At 37.2% G+C, this 19,443-nt stretch overlaps 1 protein-coding gene across 7 annotated transcripts in view; it reads right to left on the reverse strand.

The window, feature by feature from the left end:
• Positions 1-19,443, reverse strand: part of CCDC141 (coiled-coil domain containing 141) — a 284,155-nt gene that overhangs the window by 69,356 nt on the left and 195,356 nt on the right. For all 7 annotated transcript variants that reach the window (XM_072612514.1, XM_072612510.1, XM_072612511.1 and 4 more), the window contains exons 14-18: positions 12,804-12,983; positions 12,447-12,572; positions 7,988-8,176; positions 6,892-7,068; positions 5,414-5,563 (exon numbers count right to left, since the gene is read on the reverse strand). In XM_072612514.1, coding sequence (XP_072468615.1) covers positions 5,414-5,563; positions 6,892-7,068; positions 7,988-8,176; positions 12,447-12,572; positions 12,804-12,983 — 822 coding nt within the window. The remainder of the gene's footprint in view (positions 1-5,413; positions 5,564-6,891; positions 7,069-7,987; positions 8,177-12,446; positions 12,573-12,803; positions 12,984-19,443) is intronic.

Below are 19,443 nucleotides of genomic sequence, written 5' to 3' on the forward strand. Positions count from 1 at the left end.
TGTTGTTGTTGTTTTGTCTATAAAGGAACATTCCATGTTCCACAAATACACTATTTTAAACCTCTTGAACAATTTACTTTCTCTAAACCCAATGTGGTTTCTCTTTGTGGATGTGGTTGAGTCATTTCAGTCATGTTTAACTCTTCACGACCCTATTTGAGGTTTTCTTGGCAAAGATTCTGGATTGGTTTGCCACTTCCTTCTCCAGTTCATTTTACCGATGAGGAATTGAGGCAAACAGGGTTAAGTGACTAGCCCAGGGTCACACAGATAATAAGTGCCTGAGGCAGGATTTATACTCAGGTCTGTCTGACTCCAGAACTGGCACTCCATCCACTGAGCCACCTAGACACCAATGATCTCGCTTTAACATAGTTTAAGCCAGTCTAATTAAATCTGTGTAAATTGATTTTGGCACAGTCTGGCCAGTCTGATCTCTGACATAACTGACTACACTATGCTACGGACTGACAACAGGTACAATATGAAAATACATTGAGAAGATGAGTGATTTATATTTTAAAGAAACAGAGACCATGCAGATAAGACCCAACTGAATTCCACTTTCCAGAGAGATGCTGAAAGAAGAGTATCCTGAGGACTATGAATAGCCCACTGACAAGTAGTCAATTAGTGTTCATGTAAACATCATTTGTGAAGGGTTTTCAACACTTGGCAGTGAAACAATGTATTACGCATATCCTTTCTGTTAAGTTTCATAACTGACTTAATAAAATGGCAGGCTGCTGAGTAAGGAACCTAACATTATTGTTTTATGTAGTACCCTGTCCTTTATAAATAACAATAAAAATTAGTTCAATAAAAATTTGTATTTTACTTCATGTTTCAAGTGCCCCACATCTAACAGTAATAATAATGTCTATATGCCAAACACCACCATTTATTGCATTGTGGAATTCAGCTGTTGAGTTACGTAACAGAAAACATAACAAGTACTCATTATTTAGGCTAAGGAGCACTGGAAATATACCTTACAATTATTTTTCCATTCAGCTTGCATTCTATTGAAAAGCCCAGAGAGCTGATGCTGTTTTGCACAGCAGTTACATATGTTTGTACTGAGAATCAAATCTAGTCTAATTTATGGCATTTTTTTTACTTAGATTTTCTCTTTCTGCTAATAGCGTAACACTCGAGCCCATAGGGACGATGTTCTTCAGTTTCACTCTGGCCTCCCCTACTTTTATACATTCAAGCAGGCCGCATGCATTCCTCTGCCTGAAATGTACTCCTTCTTCATCTCAGCTTATCGAAATTCTCTGTCTATAGCCATGATCTTAGATGTCATTTTCCTCTGAAACCTCTCTTGATCTATCTCTCCTTCCCAGACAAAAATGCTCTCTACCATGTGCAATTTTCCTAGTACATTTTGTCTTTCATTCATCCTGCCTTATATCTTACTTCTTTGTGTATGTACTGTTTCCCACATCCAATCAGGTTGTTCCCTGAAGGCAGGGATTGTGTTGTGGTTATTTATCTTTGTATACTCAGCATCTGGCAGGCCAGCACCAGGCTTTGTTTTGTTGGCTCAGATCACCTTTGATTTCATTGGTTCAAGAAGCATTCAAATAGCATATAAGTTTCATCTAAGTTCAGAATTCACTTTACTTTTGCATATCAGAAACTACACTATATTAGTGTCTTAAGGAATTGTCTTGGGGCGCTGAGGTCGGGAGTTCCCCAGGGTCTGATACTGTGAAGGTATCAGAATTGAATTTTAAAGATAGATTTTCTGATTCGGAAGCTGGCTTCTATCAATAAATACTGAATTGAATTATCATCCACCCTATGTACCTAGATCATTTTTGTGTCTGACTTTACTTATACTCTGCCCTGTGCCTGGATTATCTTTCTCTTATTAGAACTTCTTAATGTCACTTTCTCTAAAAGGTCTTCCCCAATTAACTCAACTTGGGGCAGCATTTCTCTTACTCTAAATTCCCTCCAAACTTATATAACAATTCATGATTATACATTACTTTACAAAGCTTTTTGTTTTTTTACCAACAGCTCTGTGGGCTAAGTAGTGAAAATTTCATCCTCATTTTTATATGAAAAAGCTGCAGCTTACCAAGATAAAACAACCTTATACCCAAGACCTCATATCTAGTAAATAGTGAAGATGATATTTGAAAACCCTGGGCCTTATGAAATCAGGTCTTCTGTGTTGACCACTCTGTCCACAATATCCTGCTTTCTCCCCAAGTACAGTCTATACCACAGAAACGTGAATTTCCTTACAAGTTGTCTTACAATTGTCTTTGTTTTACATATGTATGTTTTGATTCTCCAACTGTTATTAGAGTTCCGGGACTATATCTCGTACATATCTTTTTTAATTGTAGAGCACCTTGCAGGATGCACAGAAGAGGTGCTTACTAGATGCTTGGTTCATTAATAAGCTATTCATAGGAGAGGGGAAAGGGCACTTCTTTGAATGTCAGGAGATGTAGGCTGAAATTGTGATTTCCTCATTTACTAGCTTTATTTTGTAGCAGCCATGTGACATCTTTAAGCTTTAATTTCTTTATAGAGTTAATAAGGTTATTGGACAGGATGATATCTAAGGTTTCTGGCAGCAATAAAATCCTAAGGTTCCGTGATGGTTTTACCTCCAATTAAACTAAACAATGCTAGGACTGCTGTTCCATTAGCAAATGAAGTGACAAATAAGAGTAAATTTGTAAATTAGCTGTTGAATGACAGAAAAACAACAATATTCAATTTACCTGCCATTGACCCAAGATGCATAGGACTCTAAGTACAAATAAGAGAATTCTCTATCCCAACCTACCCTGGTTATATCATTCAGTGCTAGAGATAACAGTGAGACTGATATGATCAGCTACTCCCTGCCTTTTTCTGTCCCTAGTCTAGAAAAACAGAGCAAAACACTCCAAATGGACCACAGAAGCAGTTGTGGACTATTCTTTAGTAGAAGACTGGTCATCCTAGAAATCACATGGCTGGTTAATCCAGAGACATGTCTGTCATTCCCAGAAGCTACCTTTGTAGCTCCATTCCCCCGGCTTCTGGAAAGGCTTTCCTCTCAGAGGTGATAGCCCTGTAAACAGAAGTACTGAATCTGGGAGCCTATCAGCTGGACCCAGCTCCACAAATGACACAACTTGGCTAGTCTCCCCATCGTACAAACAGAGACGGTGCTAAGAGCAGGTGGGGGTGCTCCTTCCTAGGTCATAAGTAAATTCAGAAATGCCTCACTTGACTGTCCCTGAAGAATTAGGAATGAACACTTTTGTACAATAAAGACAATGATAAAGAAGAAATGAGTCACAGAATCATAGAACTGGAAAATCAGAAGGGACTAAGCAGCCATATAATGTGACCCTGAGTACAGGAAAGTGATTTTGTTCGGGAACAAGGGATCATAAGGCCGTATTAGAAAAAAATGACAAAAGAAATGTTTCCCCAGCTGCTCTAGTCAAGATGTATGAGGCTGTAGTCCTGTTTTAGAAATGAGCTGGAGTCCCAGGGTGTTTTCTTTAACAAAGCATTGCAAGTTCTTACTAAGAAAAAAAATGTTAGCTGAGGACTATAACTTGGGGGTATCCAGAGTACCCAATTATTACATCTCTGGATAGCAGAGGGACTACATTTAATAACTCACAGCCCCAAACTAGCGAACTTGTCTCAGTCCCAAAGCTATATCTCCTGGGTCACAAAAAAGGATAGCAAAGCTCTCCAATCATTTGCACAGGGCTGAAATAAAAATAGTTGTCAGATCTCGGTTCGTGTTTCCCTCCTGTTGTTCTGGATCTAAAAGGGAAGGGGCCACATTCTCTTTCTCATGCCATGTTCAAGTCATGATCATTTTATAGGACATGCACCTGCCTGAAATCTAAAACCATATGGCTAATTATGCTGTGGGTAATGGTGAGTGGGTATTCCCTGCATTTGGAACTAGGTCATTGCTAAGTGACTGATTTTTCATACTATATTACTATGAGATAACAGTTTCTGATAATATTTTTGGATCTAGAATTAATAGGATACACATAAGTAGTATGCATTAGGGCAGGGCTTTCTTATTTCCTCAGGGGATGGAAAGGAACAAAACTCAGAAGTACTCCATCCAGTTGCCAACCCACAGGCATATGTTCCACATCCTAATTTGTGTAATTGTCCTGTTGTACCCAGGAAACCATATAACACTGAGAGGTTAGAGTAAGAGGGGGAAGGGAGGGGTGGAATCTGGCTCATTGTCTTATGTGTGACAGGAAACTGTGTGCTATTTAAGGTCTTATTAAGTGACCTTGGCTAAGTTGAATAGCCTTTCTGGAAATTACTTTCCTTTTTATAAAGTGAGGTCTGGATAAACTGAAGCACAGAATCATAGATTTAAAACTAAAAGGGGGCTTCTAGCTCAAATACTGTGATTTTATGTGTGTGAGTGTGTGTGTGTGTGTGTGTGTGTGTGTGTGCACATGTGTGCATGAGAGAGAGAGAAACAGAGACGGAGACTGAGACAGAAAGACAGAAATGGAAACAGAGAGTAGAGAGAGACAGAGGGACAGAGAGGAAACAGAGACAGACAGAAAGGAGAAAGAGACATACAGAAAGACAGAGAGAGAGGAGATAGAGACAGACAGAGAGACAGAGTGACAGAATGAGGGAGGAGGGAGGGACAAGGAAAGGGGATAGAGGTTCTTTTGTGGCCTATTTTACTGTGATACATTTGTTTCCTTGGGGGGAAGAGCACTCAATTTGAGTAATATCACACATTTCCTTGTTGATCATAGGAATGAAGATTTAAGGAACCTTTTAAGCCATCTATTCTAATTTTATTTTACAGATGAGGAAATGAAGGGTTAAAGAAGATAAGGTTGCCCAAAGTCATACAATAGCAAATGACATGCTTTCTACTGCATTTTGTTACTTGGTACTTTCCCCAAAGAATATTGGCCAATTTACCCAAAATTTTATAGTCTCTATATTGGACTTCACTGATTTCCATATCCAGCTACTTTGCTGATGACATAAGATCCTAGAATTTAGAGTTAGTAAAAATATTAGAGGGATAAGAGAACACCTCCCTTCCAGGGAGCTACTTTTAAAAGAAATCTATACACTCTAGCTAGGGGCCATTTCAGAATCAGTGCCCAAAACTACAGTCAAAGATTCCATTCTCAACTACTATTTCCTTTACATTGCTTGCTCTACATGAGAAGATATCCATACCATCTAAGCTTTAAAGAAGCTCAGATTCCCCAAATCCAGAGGCTACTGCTGCTCAATGGATAAAAACCATTGGTCAGAAGGAAGTCACCTGCTGGTATTCTGGGCATAGAGGAGGAATAACTCAATGCCAAGCAGTAGCCAGTGTTAGTGCATCGCCTAACTTTTGGTCATTTATTGCTTCTTTCCACCAGACCTCATTTATCTCTTCTTTAGCAGAGCAGTACTGTAAAATGCGGGTCAGCTCCTCCTCATACTTCTCAGCTTTGGAGTGCCAGGCCATACTGTCATCTTGGAGTATTTCGAGCTGCTGCTGGAGAGTCTTTGCAGAAATGTTGAAGCAGGTCTAGAAATGAGAGAGAGAAAGAGAGAAAATGGCAGAGATGAAATTGATCAAAAAAGCAGTGAGAGGAGTTTGCTGTCACACTTTGAAATACGACTTTTCTAAATGACACCATGGTTGTTGTTTTTAAATAAAACCACTTCTGATTTGCCCTAACTGTAGCTTATTAAAATACAATTGTTTCAGAGAGAAGCCACCATCCAATATTGGCAATGCTAACAATTACATTCCCGGCCCTGAAGCTCTCTGTTCAGACCATTTGTTCATCAGATCCGACCCTTCTCAGAGACACCATTCATTATAGGGTATAATCTATTCTTCAAAAAGCATAAAATATGCATTTGAAAACTTGGTTCTTACACTATCATTTTCTTGTCATCTCCAACTTAACCTTAGGTTTGTTATGCATGTCTCCAATCTTTGCTCAGAAGCTGCAAGGCTAAATTACAGATGCAGATTTGAGAACAATTTACATTATTTGTACAAAATAAGAGTCCTGCACCTTTTATTCCAATCTGCTAAAATCTCTTAAAAAGCAAATTTTTCCAAGAGGATAAGCTTTCCCTAGAAATGGCTCTTCTTAGAGTAGCGATTGAACCTACCTAAAAGAATAGCAATTTTTTTCTATCAATGCATTTTGGATTTTTGGGGGGGCAAAGAAATACTTTAGAAACACTGTACTCATGCAGCCCAATGACAGCCTTAAAGTCAGCAAAGAATCCATGATAACTCCATTAATGATGTAATGGAATGTGGCTTTTTTTCATATCAAGAATTCAAAGAAAGGAAGAAAGTTTTTTTACATATAAATAATTGGGGTCTAGTGTTTTATTCATTAGAGTTTTGAGTCAGTTTTCCTCCTGTTAGCTCTTCTGTCGCTATTATTAGAACATTATAAAGCAGATCAGATATCACAGAGGAAGGAACTCGTATTCCAGCTTAGCGCCTGGAAATAAGGAGGCCTGAATTCTAGTCCTGGCTCTGATACTAACTACTTGTGTTCTGTTGGGAAGTCATTTCCCCTCTCTAAGTCTCAGTTTCTTCATCCTTCAAATAAAGGTATTCAACTCCATGTTTTTAATCTAAGAAACTATTTCTAACGTTCATAGTGATTGCAGAACCCATACATTTCATTTTCTGATTTCTCCCTTTTTAGTTTGTCTCTTTTGCCATAGGGGAAATAAAAGAAACCATTCTACCAATAACTATAGCTTATAATGTAGCACTGTGCTACAGTAAGTTTTTAGACATCAGGGGCACTGCTTTTATACTGTAATCTGACTCCCTGCTACAATTAGGTAAAACTGATGTCTCTCTTCCAAGTTGCTTACAGGTCGCTGCACTGATGAAATGATGTCCATTCCCGAGGAAAGGGCCAGTTTATAAAGATGTTCTATGTGAGCCTGCTTCTGCTGAGAACCAGAGAGGAGAACTTTAGCACTGAAGGTGTCATCCCATTCAAGAACCGGCTCAAGAAACTCCACTTCTGATTTGGTGAGACTTTCCAGCTGAAATGTAGCGAATTAACAATTACACCACAAGCTTCACAACCTTATTTACTGTAATATTTTTTTAACCAGTGAGTTAAAATTCTGTCAGTCACTTCCCTCATTATCAGTGTCATCACTACAATGAATTAATTGCTTATTAAGTGCCACATTAATAATAGCTTGTTACTATGTAATTATTATTACATAAAATAATTACCTATTAATACCATATTAATAAAAACTCCATAAGTGCTTCAATGACTTTAGAGGAAGAAGGGAACACTGTATTCTGGGGTGGTTGGAAAAAAATTCAATTTAGACTTTGATATTCAGATAAGAGGAGAAAGGGGAAAAAGAGCACTCTGAGGAGGGGAGTGTGTGTATGTGTACATATATGTGTATGTGTATACACACATATACACAGAAATGGAAATGTGAATGACATGGCAAAGGACAAAGACCAGTCCAGTTTGACAAGACTGAGAGTTTCCCAAGGGAAGTCTAAGTGTGTTGTAGAAACTCTTTCCTCAGGGTAATGTCAAAGTTCTAGGAACTCTTTGGGTCCCTGAGACTCTTTCAGGGGACCTATGAAATCAAAACTATTTTCACAATACTACTAAGATCTTTTAATATTCAATATGATAAATAACAAGGGATATATCTTACATAAAACTCTTTGGGGAGCATCCTCAATAATTTTTAAGAATAAAGAAGTTCTGAGACCAAAAAATTTGAGAATCACTTCATTAAGGGAAAATCTTAATGAAAGAGAAATTCTAGAGAGGACTTTGAGGAAAGGTTATAGAAGACCTTAGATGTCTGCTAAATAGCTTAGATTTTCCTCTGTAGGCAAGTCATTAAAGGCATTTTTGGCAAATTTAATTTTTGTCTATTTTCAGAAAAATAAAGTGTGAAAGATAAGTGTTATAATTCTTACTTCTTCCTTGACTCGATGGAATCTGACCGCCTTAGAGAGTATATTGTCATAATCTTTAAGTCTCTCCTTCTGCTTTTGGTGAAGCAGAGTGAGCTCCTTCACCTGCTGAGTCTTCTCCTTTACAGGGGCCCCTTTGAGGTTTAACACTTCAAATGCTTTTAGAATGTAGCAGAGCTCAGCATCCAGTTGCTAGAAAATGAGAAAGGCAATGAAATGAATTCAGTTTTTGCAAAGCTTCTTATTTTATCCTAAATTGTGTAACTACCTTAATGAGGCGTATCTGTCCTTAAAATTAAATGAACTAAAGATTTTTCCAAGGGCAGATCAAAAATAGTTACAATGGGCAAAAATGCCACTTGTAATAGCACAGCCATATACAAAGTTTGTTATGATGCTTAGGAAGATGGGGGGAAGAGGTACCTATAACTGCTTTGAGATCACACTACTTATTTTAGGAATGACCAAAAAGTCTTCATAAAATGACAATCATATGCAAACTAACTGTAGCAGAGAGTTTTTATTCATTAACAAATGAAATAACATAATCATACTTAACATTAAATACAGACAAATGCTAAACAGTCCAACAAGACAATTAAACAAATATGGGGAATTATTTGCCACATAGAAGTATGGCAGAAACATTATGAGAAAGACTCAGTAACTGAGCAGCAATTTTAAACTGTTAACTTAAAAGGTAAGGATACTGGGATTCATAAATAGCACACAATACCCAGACACCAAAAGGTGCTCTTCCATCATAGTTAGCACTGCTCAGATCAAACACTCAGAAGAATGGTCAGTGCCTTGGGTATGAAAAAGGGCTGAGGAACTTGAAGAGAATTTGAAAGCACTACCTCCCAAAAAGTTTCCCAGCCTTAGAATAAGTGGTCAAAGGCTGAAGAAATTAAGACTCTAGAAAGCTCAAAAGCCAGACAATAAGGAAAGACCTGATTAATAATAATCTTTGAATCTTAATAAAAGTATTCATCAAGCCCTATTATGTGCATTGCCCTGTGGAGGTTCAGAGTAAATAGCATCATAGCATCTTTAGGTTGGAAGGGACCTCAGAGGCCATCAAGTCTAGGGGTGGGAAACCTGCAGCCTCCAGGCCACATGTGGCCTTCTAAGTCCTTGGGTGTGGCCTTTTGACTAAGTCCAAGTTTTACAGAACAAATCCTTTTATTAAGGAGATTTGTTTGGTCACAGGGTTGTACTTGAGGACCTAGAGGACCACATGTGGCCCCAATCTATACTTGAACAAGACTCTCCCCTACAGAATACCCAATACTTAACAAGTCTTCTTTTTGAAGTTCTTTAACAAGGCGGAATACATTGCCTCCCAAGGGAGTCCATTGTTCCTTTTTGATAGCGATTGGAGAAAACGGAGTTAGGCTTGGAAGGAAGAGTGACGTTTAGGTAAATGAAGAAAAAGGGGAAGGATATTTCATGGAGGAAAAGGGAAAAAGAACAATCCTTTATAAGGAATTTTCCCTTAAATCAAACTGAAATCTATTGCTATGAAACTTCTACCCATTGCTACTAGTTTCCCCCTCAAGTGTCATAGAAAGACACTAATTCCCATCTACCTAATAGTCCTTCAAATACTGAAAACCACTATTAAGTCTTCTCTAGGCTAACTATCTCTGGTTCCTTCATATGGCGTAACCTCACGACAACCAACCTAGCTTCCTTTCCCTGGAAACACTTGAACTTGTCAATGAGATTCCTAAAATATGCTATGAGGTTTATAATCCCAGTGGGGTAAGAAATCAAACACATATAAAAACTTATATAGTACAAAATTTCAAACATATGCCATGTGCAATTAATATTTAGGAGAAGACATCACTGATAACCGGAATAGTCCAAAAAGACTTTAAGAATCATGAGATTTTGTTCTAGGTCTTAAAGAGTTGATTTTATGTGAATAGATAAAAAGGACCTGGAATTCCAGGTAGGGTAATCAGTATGAACACAGGTTCAGAAACAGAAATGAGAGCAAGAGGTAATAGTGATAGGGAAATAGTGAACAGATTAAGTTGGTAAGAGCAGAAGGTAATGCTGAGAAATACAGTTGAACCCATTCTGGAGGAGGCCTTGAATTCCAAGCCACTGAACTTTTTTCTTATAATAAAATGAGAAACATTGCAAGTTTTTGAAGAGAGTGGTGATACAATTAAATTATTATTCTAAAAAGGTTAATCTGATTAAGATTAATGTGATGGCTTGTGAAGAGTGCATTGGAGCATGGAGAGAGAAAAGAGAGGGAGAAAGGACATTTAGCTATTGCAATAGATTGGGATAGGGTCATAATAGAGTATAGTGGAGGCAGTGGGAATAGAAAAGAAGGAATAGATGTGAAAGATGATGTGAAAATAGAATTGAAAATGGGGGGAAAGGAGCAGAGAAGGAGAGAGGGAGAAGTCAAAATGCTCTCAGAAGTGCTGAGTCTGAGTAACTGGGAGACGGTATCATTAAGCAAAACAAGGAAGTTGGGGGAGAGACAACAAGTTTATGGAAGAAGATGAGGTCAGTTTTAGACAAATTGAGTTCAAGATAAAGCTATTATTTGTCTCTAGGTAGGAATGTCCAACTAGACAATGTTATTGAGACAGCTAAATGGCTCAGTTGATAGAGTGCTGGAGCCAGGAAGATCTGAGCTCAAATCTGGCCTCAGACACTTACTAGCTGTGGGACCCTGGGCAAGTCACCTAACTTCTGTTTGCTTTAATCTGCTGGAGAAAGAAATGTCAAACCACTGTAGTATCTTTGCCAAGAAAACTTGCTGTGAGTAGTGAGGTCCACAAGGTCACAAAGAGTTATATAGGACTGAAGAACTTCAGCAGCAGCTGCTACAAACAACAACACCAAGAAATATCCAGAAGGTAATTGAAGATAAAACTCAACAGGAAAGTCTGGGCCCAAGATATAGATTTAAAAATCATCAGAATAAAAGTTAGAATTGAGGTTTTGACAGTGGACTAGTCATCTATGGAAAGGAACAGAGAGAGTGAAGGTAAAACACAGCTTGGAGATGGGCAATTTCCATATAAGAAATAATGACTATTCTCCAGTGTCTTGAAAATAAAATAAGATATCCTGGGCTTTTATTATTGCTTAAGAGGTTTTTATTGGCTCTAAAGAAATTCTCTATGGTGATTATTTGTTGAACAAAATGATAATATTTTCTGGAAGAGCTCCGTAAAGAGATAGATAACTGAGATGAGGAGGTGGTTGAAAATGACATTATATGAAGATAATTTGAAGGAACTAAGGATGTTTAGCCTGGAAGGCAGTACACAGGGTGGAGAATGGGATGAAAGCTGACTCCAGACATTTGAAAGACTTTCATAGAGAGATTTGTTCAGCCTGGCTCCAGAGTGGATACGGACTGGAGGCAGTTTATGACTTGACAAAAATCTGTTAGAATTGTCTCAAAGTACAATGGACTACCCTTTTCCTCCCATTTTCGCTGGAGGTCTTTGAGAGGAGGCTGAATGATCACATGGGGTATAATAGATCTGATTCCTGTTCAGGGAAGAGGTTAGACTACGTAACCTCTGAGGTCCCTCACATTTCTAAGATACTGTGGTTCAGTGAATGAAGGCCATGAAACACAAATACATCTATGAAGTATCCTCTATCCCAACAAACTAGTGAATCTTAGAAGTCAATTATTATATGTTAGTAACAAACAAATGGGATTTGGATTTTGGTCTAGTGTTTTAATTTTGCAGCAGAGAGATGTCAAGTTGAAGATAGCACATATTGTCAATAGAATGCTCTGGCTACCTTTTTGATTCCTGCTTCTATCTAATGAGGGGTTTAGAGAGAGAGAGAAGTATTGCAACCCATGCTGTTTGGCCAGCAGCCATGAACATGACTCAGTCGTTATATCACCTACTCCTTCTGTACCTTTGCCATTTAAGGCAAAGGGATAAAGGAGAATTAGCCACAAATAGCCATGGATGGTAGCAGGAAACTGGGATTGCAGGGGTAAATCACAGGTTGACACAGGGATGGTTTGATTGGCAGAGGCCTTTTATGGAATACCTACCAGCATCCCCCTTTGGAGTTTCAGTCTGGAAAAACAATGTCAATTATTTTCCTAGAAAAATAATTTAGAAGACACATGCATTTGCATATATTCCTGACATTCTTTCAATTTAAATGAAAATAACTCTCAAAAAGCATATAAACAGTATCTTGTAGATAGCAAGTGTCACGTATTTGCCCGAGTATACAAACACACACAGATACCTCCAGCTGTACAGAAAATAACCAGTGGAGAAAATGTGTTTTTAAAGAGAACTTTAGCACTTTAATAGAGGGAAATTTTCTCTCTCTTTTTAAAAAGAGTAATTTGCCAGGCTATTGAAATAAATTATGCAAATTGCAATGGAATGCTTTTCCATTTTCATGCTGCTCAACAATGTCCATCAATCTATTTCCTCACCTGAAACTGAGGCTTCAGTTGGTTCCTTTTTTTTTGTAGATCTAAGAGAGTCTGAAGGCTGCCTCCAAGGTCAAGTGCAGACACTGGGGTAAACACTTCCTGAAGAAATTTCAAGTTCTGAGTTGTCTGAAATAAATATCAAATGGCGCTTAGTATGTGTTCTTCAGCAGTGAAAGATAATATTTTGCTGTCATTTTAGAGATGTATACCTTCATGTTTCATTAACTCTCTCTGTTACCATGGAGGTTTTAATAACATGGAGGGACCTAGTAGAGTTCTCACAATGGATTTATTTTTAAACAGCAAGGAACCAGAAATATGGACTCAGATTTTCCTTTTCCAACAGAAGGCACTTACCTTTTTTAGCTGTTCCTTAAAGGCTGCCCACTGCTGTTTAATGGACTTGACTTGGTTCACCTGAAGCTGCCGTGCAATCCAGAGATCCTTGAGCTCCTCCCTTTCTGCATTATGATTTTCTATCATGTTCTCGGTAACATGTATAACACTTTTCACCTTTAATATAATGTCCTCATTGGCCTGTTAATTTAATGAAGAATATTACTGTCCTTTTCTCAAGGCATAAAAACATCATTTCAAAGAAAACACAAGTTTAAAGGGCAGAACAATTTGGGATTAGTGAAAGCAAACTATGTGATATTTCATAATTAACCAAGTTCAGACTTTTCCATTTTAGAGTCAGGGCTGATCTCCCAGAAAATGTTCTGTGTTCATACGATCTTCAAGCCTCCAGTTGACAATTTCTTCAAAGCCTTTTTCAATTTCTTTGCTTATAAGAAATGATGAAATCAAATACATGACGCAGAAAGTTAGCGGTCCAGATTTTTAAAAGGTATTACATTGAATGGTCATATCATTGACACTTAAATACAGTTACTGGAACATATTGGAAATGGAATATCACTTGTTGGGGTGAAATGAATTCTTGGAGCTTCCATGCATTTGAGACTAAAAAAAATACTAATTCCAGGATCTGTGATTTAATTTGCATGTGTTCTCCCTCTACTGATATGTCATAACTCCTCTGTGGTGGAGTACATGGTCTTCAGGTTTTACTATTAACAAAAATTCATTATGCTTTATGGTCAACCTGATGATGTACCTCTCCAAAATTAGCTAGGCGAGGTATCATATGGAACACACAGTCTGTTAATGACCTGTACTCCTACTCATTCTAGTTCAAAGGAATTTACAGAACTCCGGGGTCTCCTTTAAGAACTAGAGTTATCTCAAAGACTTTGATGGAAGATTAAGAACATTCTGCATAAATGAAAAGCAAGCAATTAAGTGTGGTTTGTGTATGTATGTATGCAATGTATAATTTTGAATTTCATCAATCAGCAATGACTTTTAAGTGGCACAGTTAAGACTTTCAATCTTTTTAGAAGGAGTCAACTATTTATATTTCATGTATATTATCAGAAGAAGAGCTAGACAGAGGGAGAAAAAATTAGGATTTAGTTTGACATATTCCATTCCATTCCATTTAATAAGCATTTTAAGTGTTTTTTTGCAGAGTTCCTCCCCCAGGATGGGAATTCATTCCTTCTCTTTTGTTTTATATACTTCCTCTCTTCCTTCAAGAGCCACCATCCAAATGAAGACTTTTCTGATGCCTCCTGGACCTGTAGTCAGGAAACCTGAGTTTAGGTTCAGTCTTAGATATTTACTAGCTGAGTGACCCAAGGCAAGTTACTTCACCCTGTTTGCCTCAATTCCTCCTCTGTAAAATGAGCTGGAGTAGAAATTGACCATCCACTCCATGCCAAGAACTCTCCAAATGGGCTCATATAGAGTTGGATAAGACTAAAGTGACTGAACAACAGCAAAGAGTGACCTGGACAAGTCACTTCATCGTCTGTCTGCCTAAAAGTTTCCTCAGCTGTAAAATGGGGGTAATAACAGCACATCTAGTTCCCAGGGTTATTGTCAGCAGTAAATGGCATAACATTTCCAAACTGAATGTGCCCAGCACACAGCAAGCACATAATAAATGCTTGTTCTTTTCCTCCATCAAATCCTAGTGCCCCCCTCAAATTACCTTCTATTTGGTCAGATTTATTTATATATTTATTCAGTAGATATGTCCTCATTGTCTCCCTTATTAGAACGTAAAGTCTTTGGAGTTGTGCTCACTATGTTTGTGTCCGCAGGACTGAGCACAATGCCCAATTCATTATAGACACATGATAAATATTTGTTGATTGAGGGCCACTATGTGCCAGCTGAGCAAAATTTAAAGACAACAAGAACAACAACACAGAAAATCCCTGGATTACTAAATTACTCCAAACTTAACATTGATAGACTTAATAATATATATATATATATATATATATATGTATATATATGTATATATTTACACACACACACACTCTTCTTAGATAATCTGACTAATTAAAAGGCTTCATGGAATTTTTTAAAGAGGTGCCATTGTTAATAAAGCCCACGACTACCATATCCATGGGTTGCGCTATTCCAGTCTCCATAAAGATATGCTACTCTCTGCAGATTCATATACCGACTGGTTTATAAGTCAGTCGCTTAAGAGTATGCTTCACCTGAAGCAATTTCTAAAAAAAGCACGATAAAATAGAATATTATAAGGATAAGGGAATTATCCAAATAGGTGGTAAGGAAATTCAAGGAAAAATTCATCACTTTTAGCGGGAGGATGCAGGGAGGGAGGTACTGTGAGAAGAGGGGGAGCGAGGAACCTGACTCAGCCTTGAAGGAAGGGAAATGTGCATAGTGATACAAGAAAAGGAAACGTACCCCAGACATGTGGAAGGATCTGAATATATTCAGAGAAGGAAGGCATGGGAATATAAGAATCAGATGATGGAATGGTTAGAATGTGATATAAACAACAGGTTGTCTGCCTGTGATAAGTCTGATGATACAGTACCCACCTATTGTGATGCATGTGGGGACGTATTATATCACTTAGAAGAACCCAGAGAACATTGCTAAGGATTATGAAGACCCGGCTAAAAAAAACAAAAACAAAAACAAAACAAGTGGTGTTGTCATCACTACTACCAATTAAAAGTGGAAGAAAAAAGATTTGGAGAGTGAATAGCTGGTTCGATTATGTCTGAAAATAGCATTTAGACTTCAGGAGAACATCTTAAAATACAGAAATGATCAGCTTTGCTAGAAATGGAGTCTATCTAACAAGGGCCTATAAAAAAGCAGACTTGCAACTCTAATCAAAAGGGCTTTAAATTGTCGGGGGAGATAACAGGCCCCAAATGAGCTGACAGTTTTGGTAACAGTATGTCAATAAATTTTTATTATATGCCTACGATGAGTCAGGCACTGCGTTAAGCACTAGGGATTCAGAACAGAGGCAAACGACAGTCTCTGACTTCAAGGCACTCACAATCTATGGAGGAGACAACAAACAAACAAATATGTATAGACAAGGTATATATGCGTACATATTATGTACATACATACATGTATATCATAAATAGGAAATAATTAAAAGAAAGAAAATATTAGAATTAAGAAGGGTTAGAAAAGGCATCCTGCATAACGTAGGATTTTAGTTGGGACTTGAAGAAAGCCAGGAACACCAGTAGGTGAAGATGAGGAGGGAGAGAATCCCAGGCATGAGTAACAGCCAGAGAAAATTCCTAGAGCTGGGAAAGATAGACTGTCTTATAAAAGAAACTTAAAAAGACAGTGTCATCGGACATGAAGACTACATGGAGACTGGAAGAAGACTGGAAATGTGGAGAGAGAGAATATCAGGCCAAACACAGAAGGAAGCATAACATTTAAGTAGCGAGTCAATTAAAGATATGGCCTCATGTTTATATGCAAATGCACAAAATATGGGTAATAAACAGCAAGTTACAGAATCTACTGCACAGAAGAAAATTTAACCTCATATATTCTGTTGAAATTTGGTAGGATGGGACTAATGATAATTTTGTCAGTAGAAGGGTATACTCTATTTAAAAGGATTACCGTATAAATACAAGAACCTGAAAGAATAAACAGGCTGGAGAACCTTTCGGTAAGGATCAGTGCCAGTAAAATCAGAAATGATACTGTTGTATGGTGCTCTATGAATTACTTGGGAAGAGTAATAATTTATATAACTTCTACCCATAATGGGCTGATTCAGAGCAAGCTGGTTTCTCCATCTTTAGTTAATTCTCTCTCAGTTGATTATAGGATTTCTAGCCCTACATCTATTTCATTTATCTCTTTTGCGTGTTTCTAATCACTTTTTATTATATCCTTTTCAATACCCTATTTCAATATTCTCTAAAAAAGGATATTACCTAAGGAAACATGAAAAAGTTGTTGCTTAAAAAGCACACTTCAATGACTATTAAAGATATTAATAGGTGCTGTTGCTATGTGAAGTTGAATATTTCAAGGGTCATTCAAGTCAACAGTAAAACAGTGTTAATCTCAATGAAGTATCAAGTGTGACTGTAAATTTAAAAGATGCCCTGAACTAATAAACTATTTTTGTAAAACAGACCAATCAGCCCTCAGAAAATAAAGGCCTTCAGAGGAACCTAGCAGATAGAAACATTGTTATTTATTTCTCTGTAATGTGGCATAGTCTTCTTGAAGTTGGAATATCAGGGAAAAGACAAGTAAAGAAAAAAATGTTAACTATTGCTTTGTAAACAAATGTTTATCATGGACAAGACAATACAAAGACAAGAGTACTGAAGATTAGGGGAAAAAAAGATATATTTTACCAACAAAAAACGCTTTTTCATTCCATGTTATAGGGCAAAAATATTATCAGAAGTCCAGTCAGAAACTTCCAAATGGAAATGGGGTACTGCAATATGTACCATGCCACATATTATGAAAGATTAAGAGACAGAGATGTTCTTCAATGGTTTAAAAATTCACCCAGTTGAAATTCTACTGAAAACTAATGGTTATAATCACTGCCCAATAAATTTGTATTGATTGATAGTTATAAGACACTTCAATTATTTAGGTATCTACTGACACTCTATCTTAGCAAAAAAGAGAAAAAAAACTGATTAATTTGTGACGTACCTTAAGGATTAATTAACAAGCATTTTAAAAATCTATGTTAATTTCATTCATCAGATGGTAGAAGAATTAATGAAGGAAGTTACTATTCTTAACCTGATTCATAAACACTAGGGCGCAGAAAGATCTTGGATGCTCAAGTTAACAAAAAATAGCATTCACTTTCTTTTTAGCTATGTAGGGGCAAGAAGAGGACAAAAGAAAGCAGAAAACTGCTGCTTTGGGGAGGTAGGATGGTGATAGTAGGTGATAATGAGAAGGCGGATCTCTTACTTTGTTCTTATTTTACTCTTCCAAGGAAAATAACCTTTAGATTGTGAAGGATGGAGCAGAAGTGTTTAGCAGGGAGTAGAAACTCAAGATAAATGAGATGATCAGTTTACAAAGGCCTCTATGAGTTTGTCACCAGGCATAGAAGAATTCTATCTCAGAGTACTGAAAGAGCTGGCAGCTGTAGTTATTGAGCTCTAACTAATGATCTTTGAAAGATAGAAAGACATACTGCAGGATTCAAGAAGGGCAAATGGTCCAACTGAAAAAAGAGAGGAGGGTAAAGTCTGCAAAATATAGGCCAATGAAACTGATTTCTATTCTTAATAATATTCTACAGTATTAAGGAAGTACATTTACAAAGGGAAGCAATGATCACTAAAAGTCAGGTCATATGAGACTAACCTCATCTCTCTCTCTCTCTCTCTCTCTCTCTCTCTCTCTCTCTCTCTCTCTCTCTCTCTCTCTCTCTCTTCTCTCTGTATGTGTGTGTGTGTGTGTGTGTGTGTGTGTGTCTGTCTGTCTGTTTGTCTGTCTCTTTGTCTTTTCCAGGGAACAGTTGACAAAATCTCTTATACTTTACTTGTGCCTAAATTTGGGAGATATGCTATATGACAGAATAAGATTTGGGATTACTTGAATAACTGCACCCTTTAAAAAGAGTGGTCACTAATTGTTTGAAGTTGGGGTTGTTGTAGAAGTGATTCTTGACTGGAGTAAGTGGTTTCTGAGGTCAATTGTAGAACATAAGGTATCTGAAGGGAATTAGGTTAGGTTAGTGACAGTGTGAAGTGTCTTAAATACAAGACTAAGGAGTCTTCAACTAAAATGCGATAGACAGCACGTGATCATACATTTAGAGCTGGAAGGGAATTTTGAGGTCAATGTGACCAACCCTCTTGATTTACAGATGACCAAACTAAGGCTTAGGAAGTTATTTTAAAATATATAGATTAGAATTAAAATATATAGATTAGAAAAAGATGAAATTGGACGTATTGGACCATTTAGAAGGTCATTAGAATAGTCTAGGGAAAAAAATGGTAACTACATGTAGTAGATTGGTGACTGCTGGAGTGGAGAGAGAAATATTTTAGATTAATAAGTAATCCATCAGTTATACCCCAAATGCATAGATTGATGAACTAATGTCAACACAGAGAAAAGTCCTCCATAAAGTGCCACAAGTTTCTGTGTTTGGCATTATCCTCAGTGATTTGAATGGTCAGGTAGAAGGAATGATTATCAAGGAATACTAGTTAGAAGATAAAATAACAGAATCAAGATGTGAAATAATGTTGACAATTTGCAATTCTGGGCCATAATACAATAATAAAAAAATTTCAATATGAATAAATTCAAAGTTCTTCATTTAGAATAAAAATCTGTTTCACAAATATAGGAAGGATGAGACATATCTTGACAGTAATTCATGTGAAAAACATTTAAGTCTTTACTGACTAAAAACTAATATAAGCTAATGTGTTATAGCTGTTTTAAAAGAAGAATTAAAAAGCTAACAAAATCTTGGGAAAATAGATTTAGAATCAAGAATGCTTAATTGCTTTTCATGTCATGGAACCCTTTGGCAATAGGATGAAGTCGGTGAACCCTTTCTCAGAATGATGTTTTCAAATAATTGAAAGAAATGCTCCATTTCTGTCAGAGT

Source organism: Notamacropus eugenii, chromosome 5 (assembly GCF_028372415.1).
Source record: "Notamacropus eugenii isolate mMacEug1 chromosome 5, mMacEug1.pri_v2, whole genome shotgun sequence".
Taxonomy (NCBI): Eukaryota; Metazoa; Chordata; class Mammalia; order Diprotodontia; family Macropodidae; genus Notamacropus; species Notamacropus eugenii.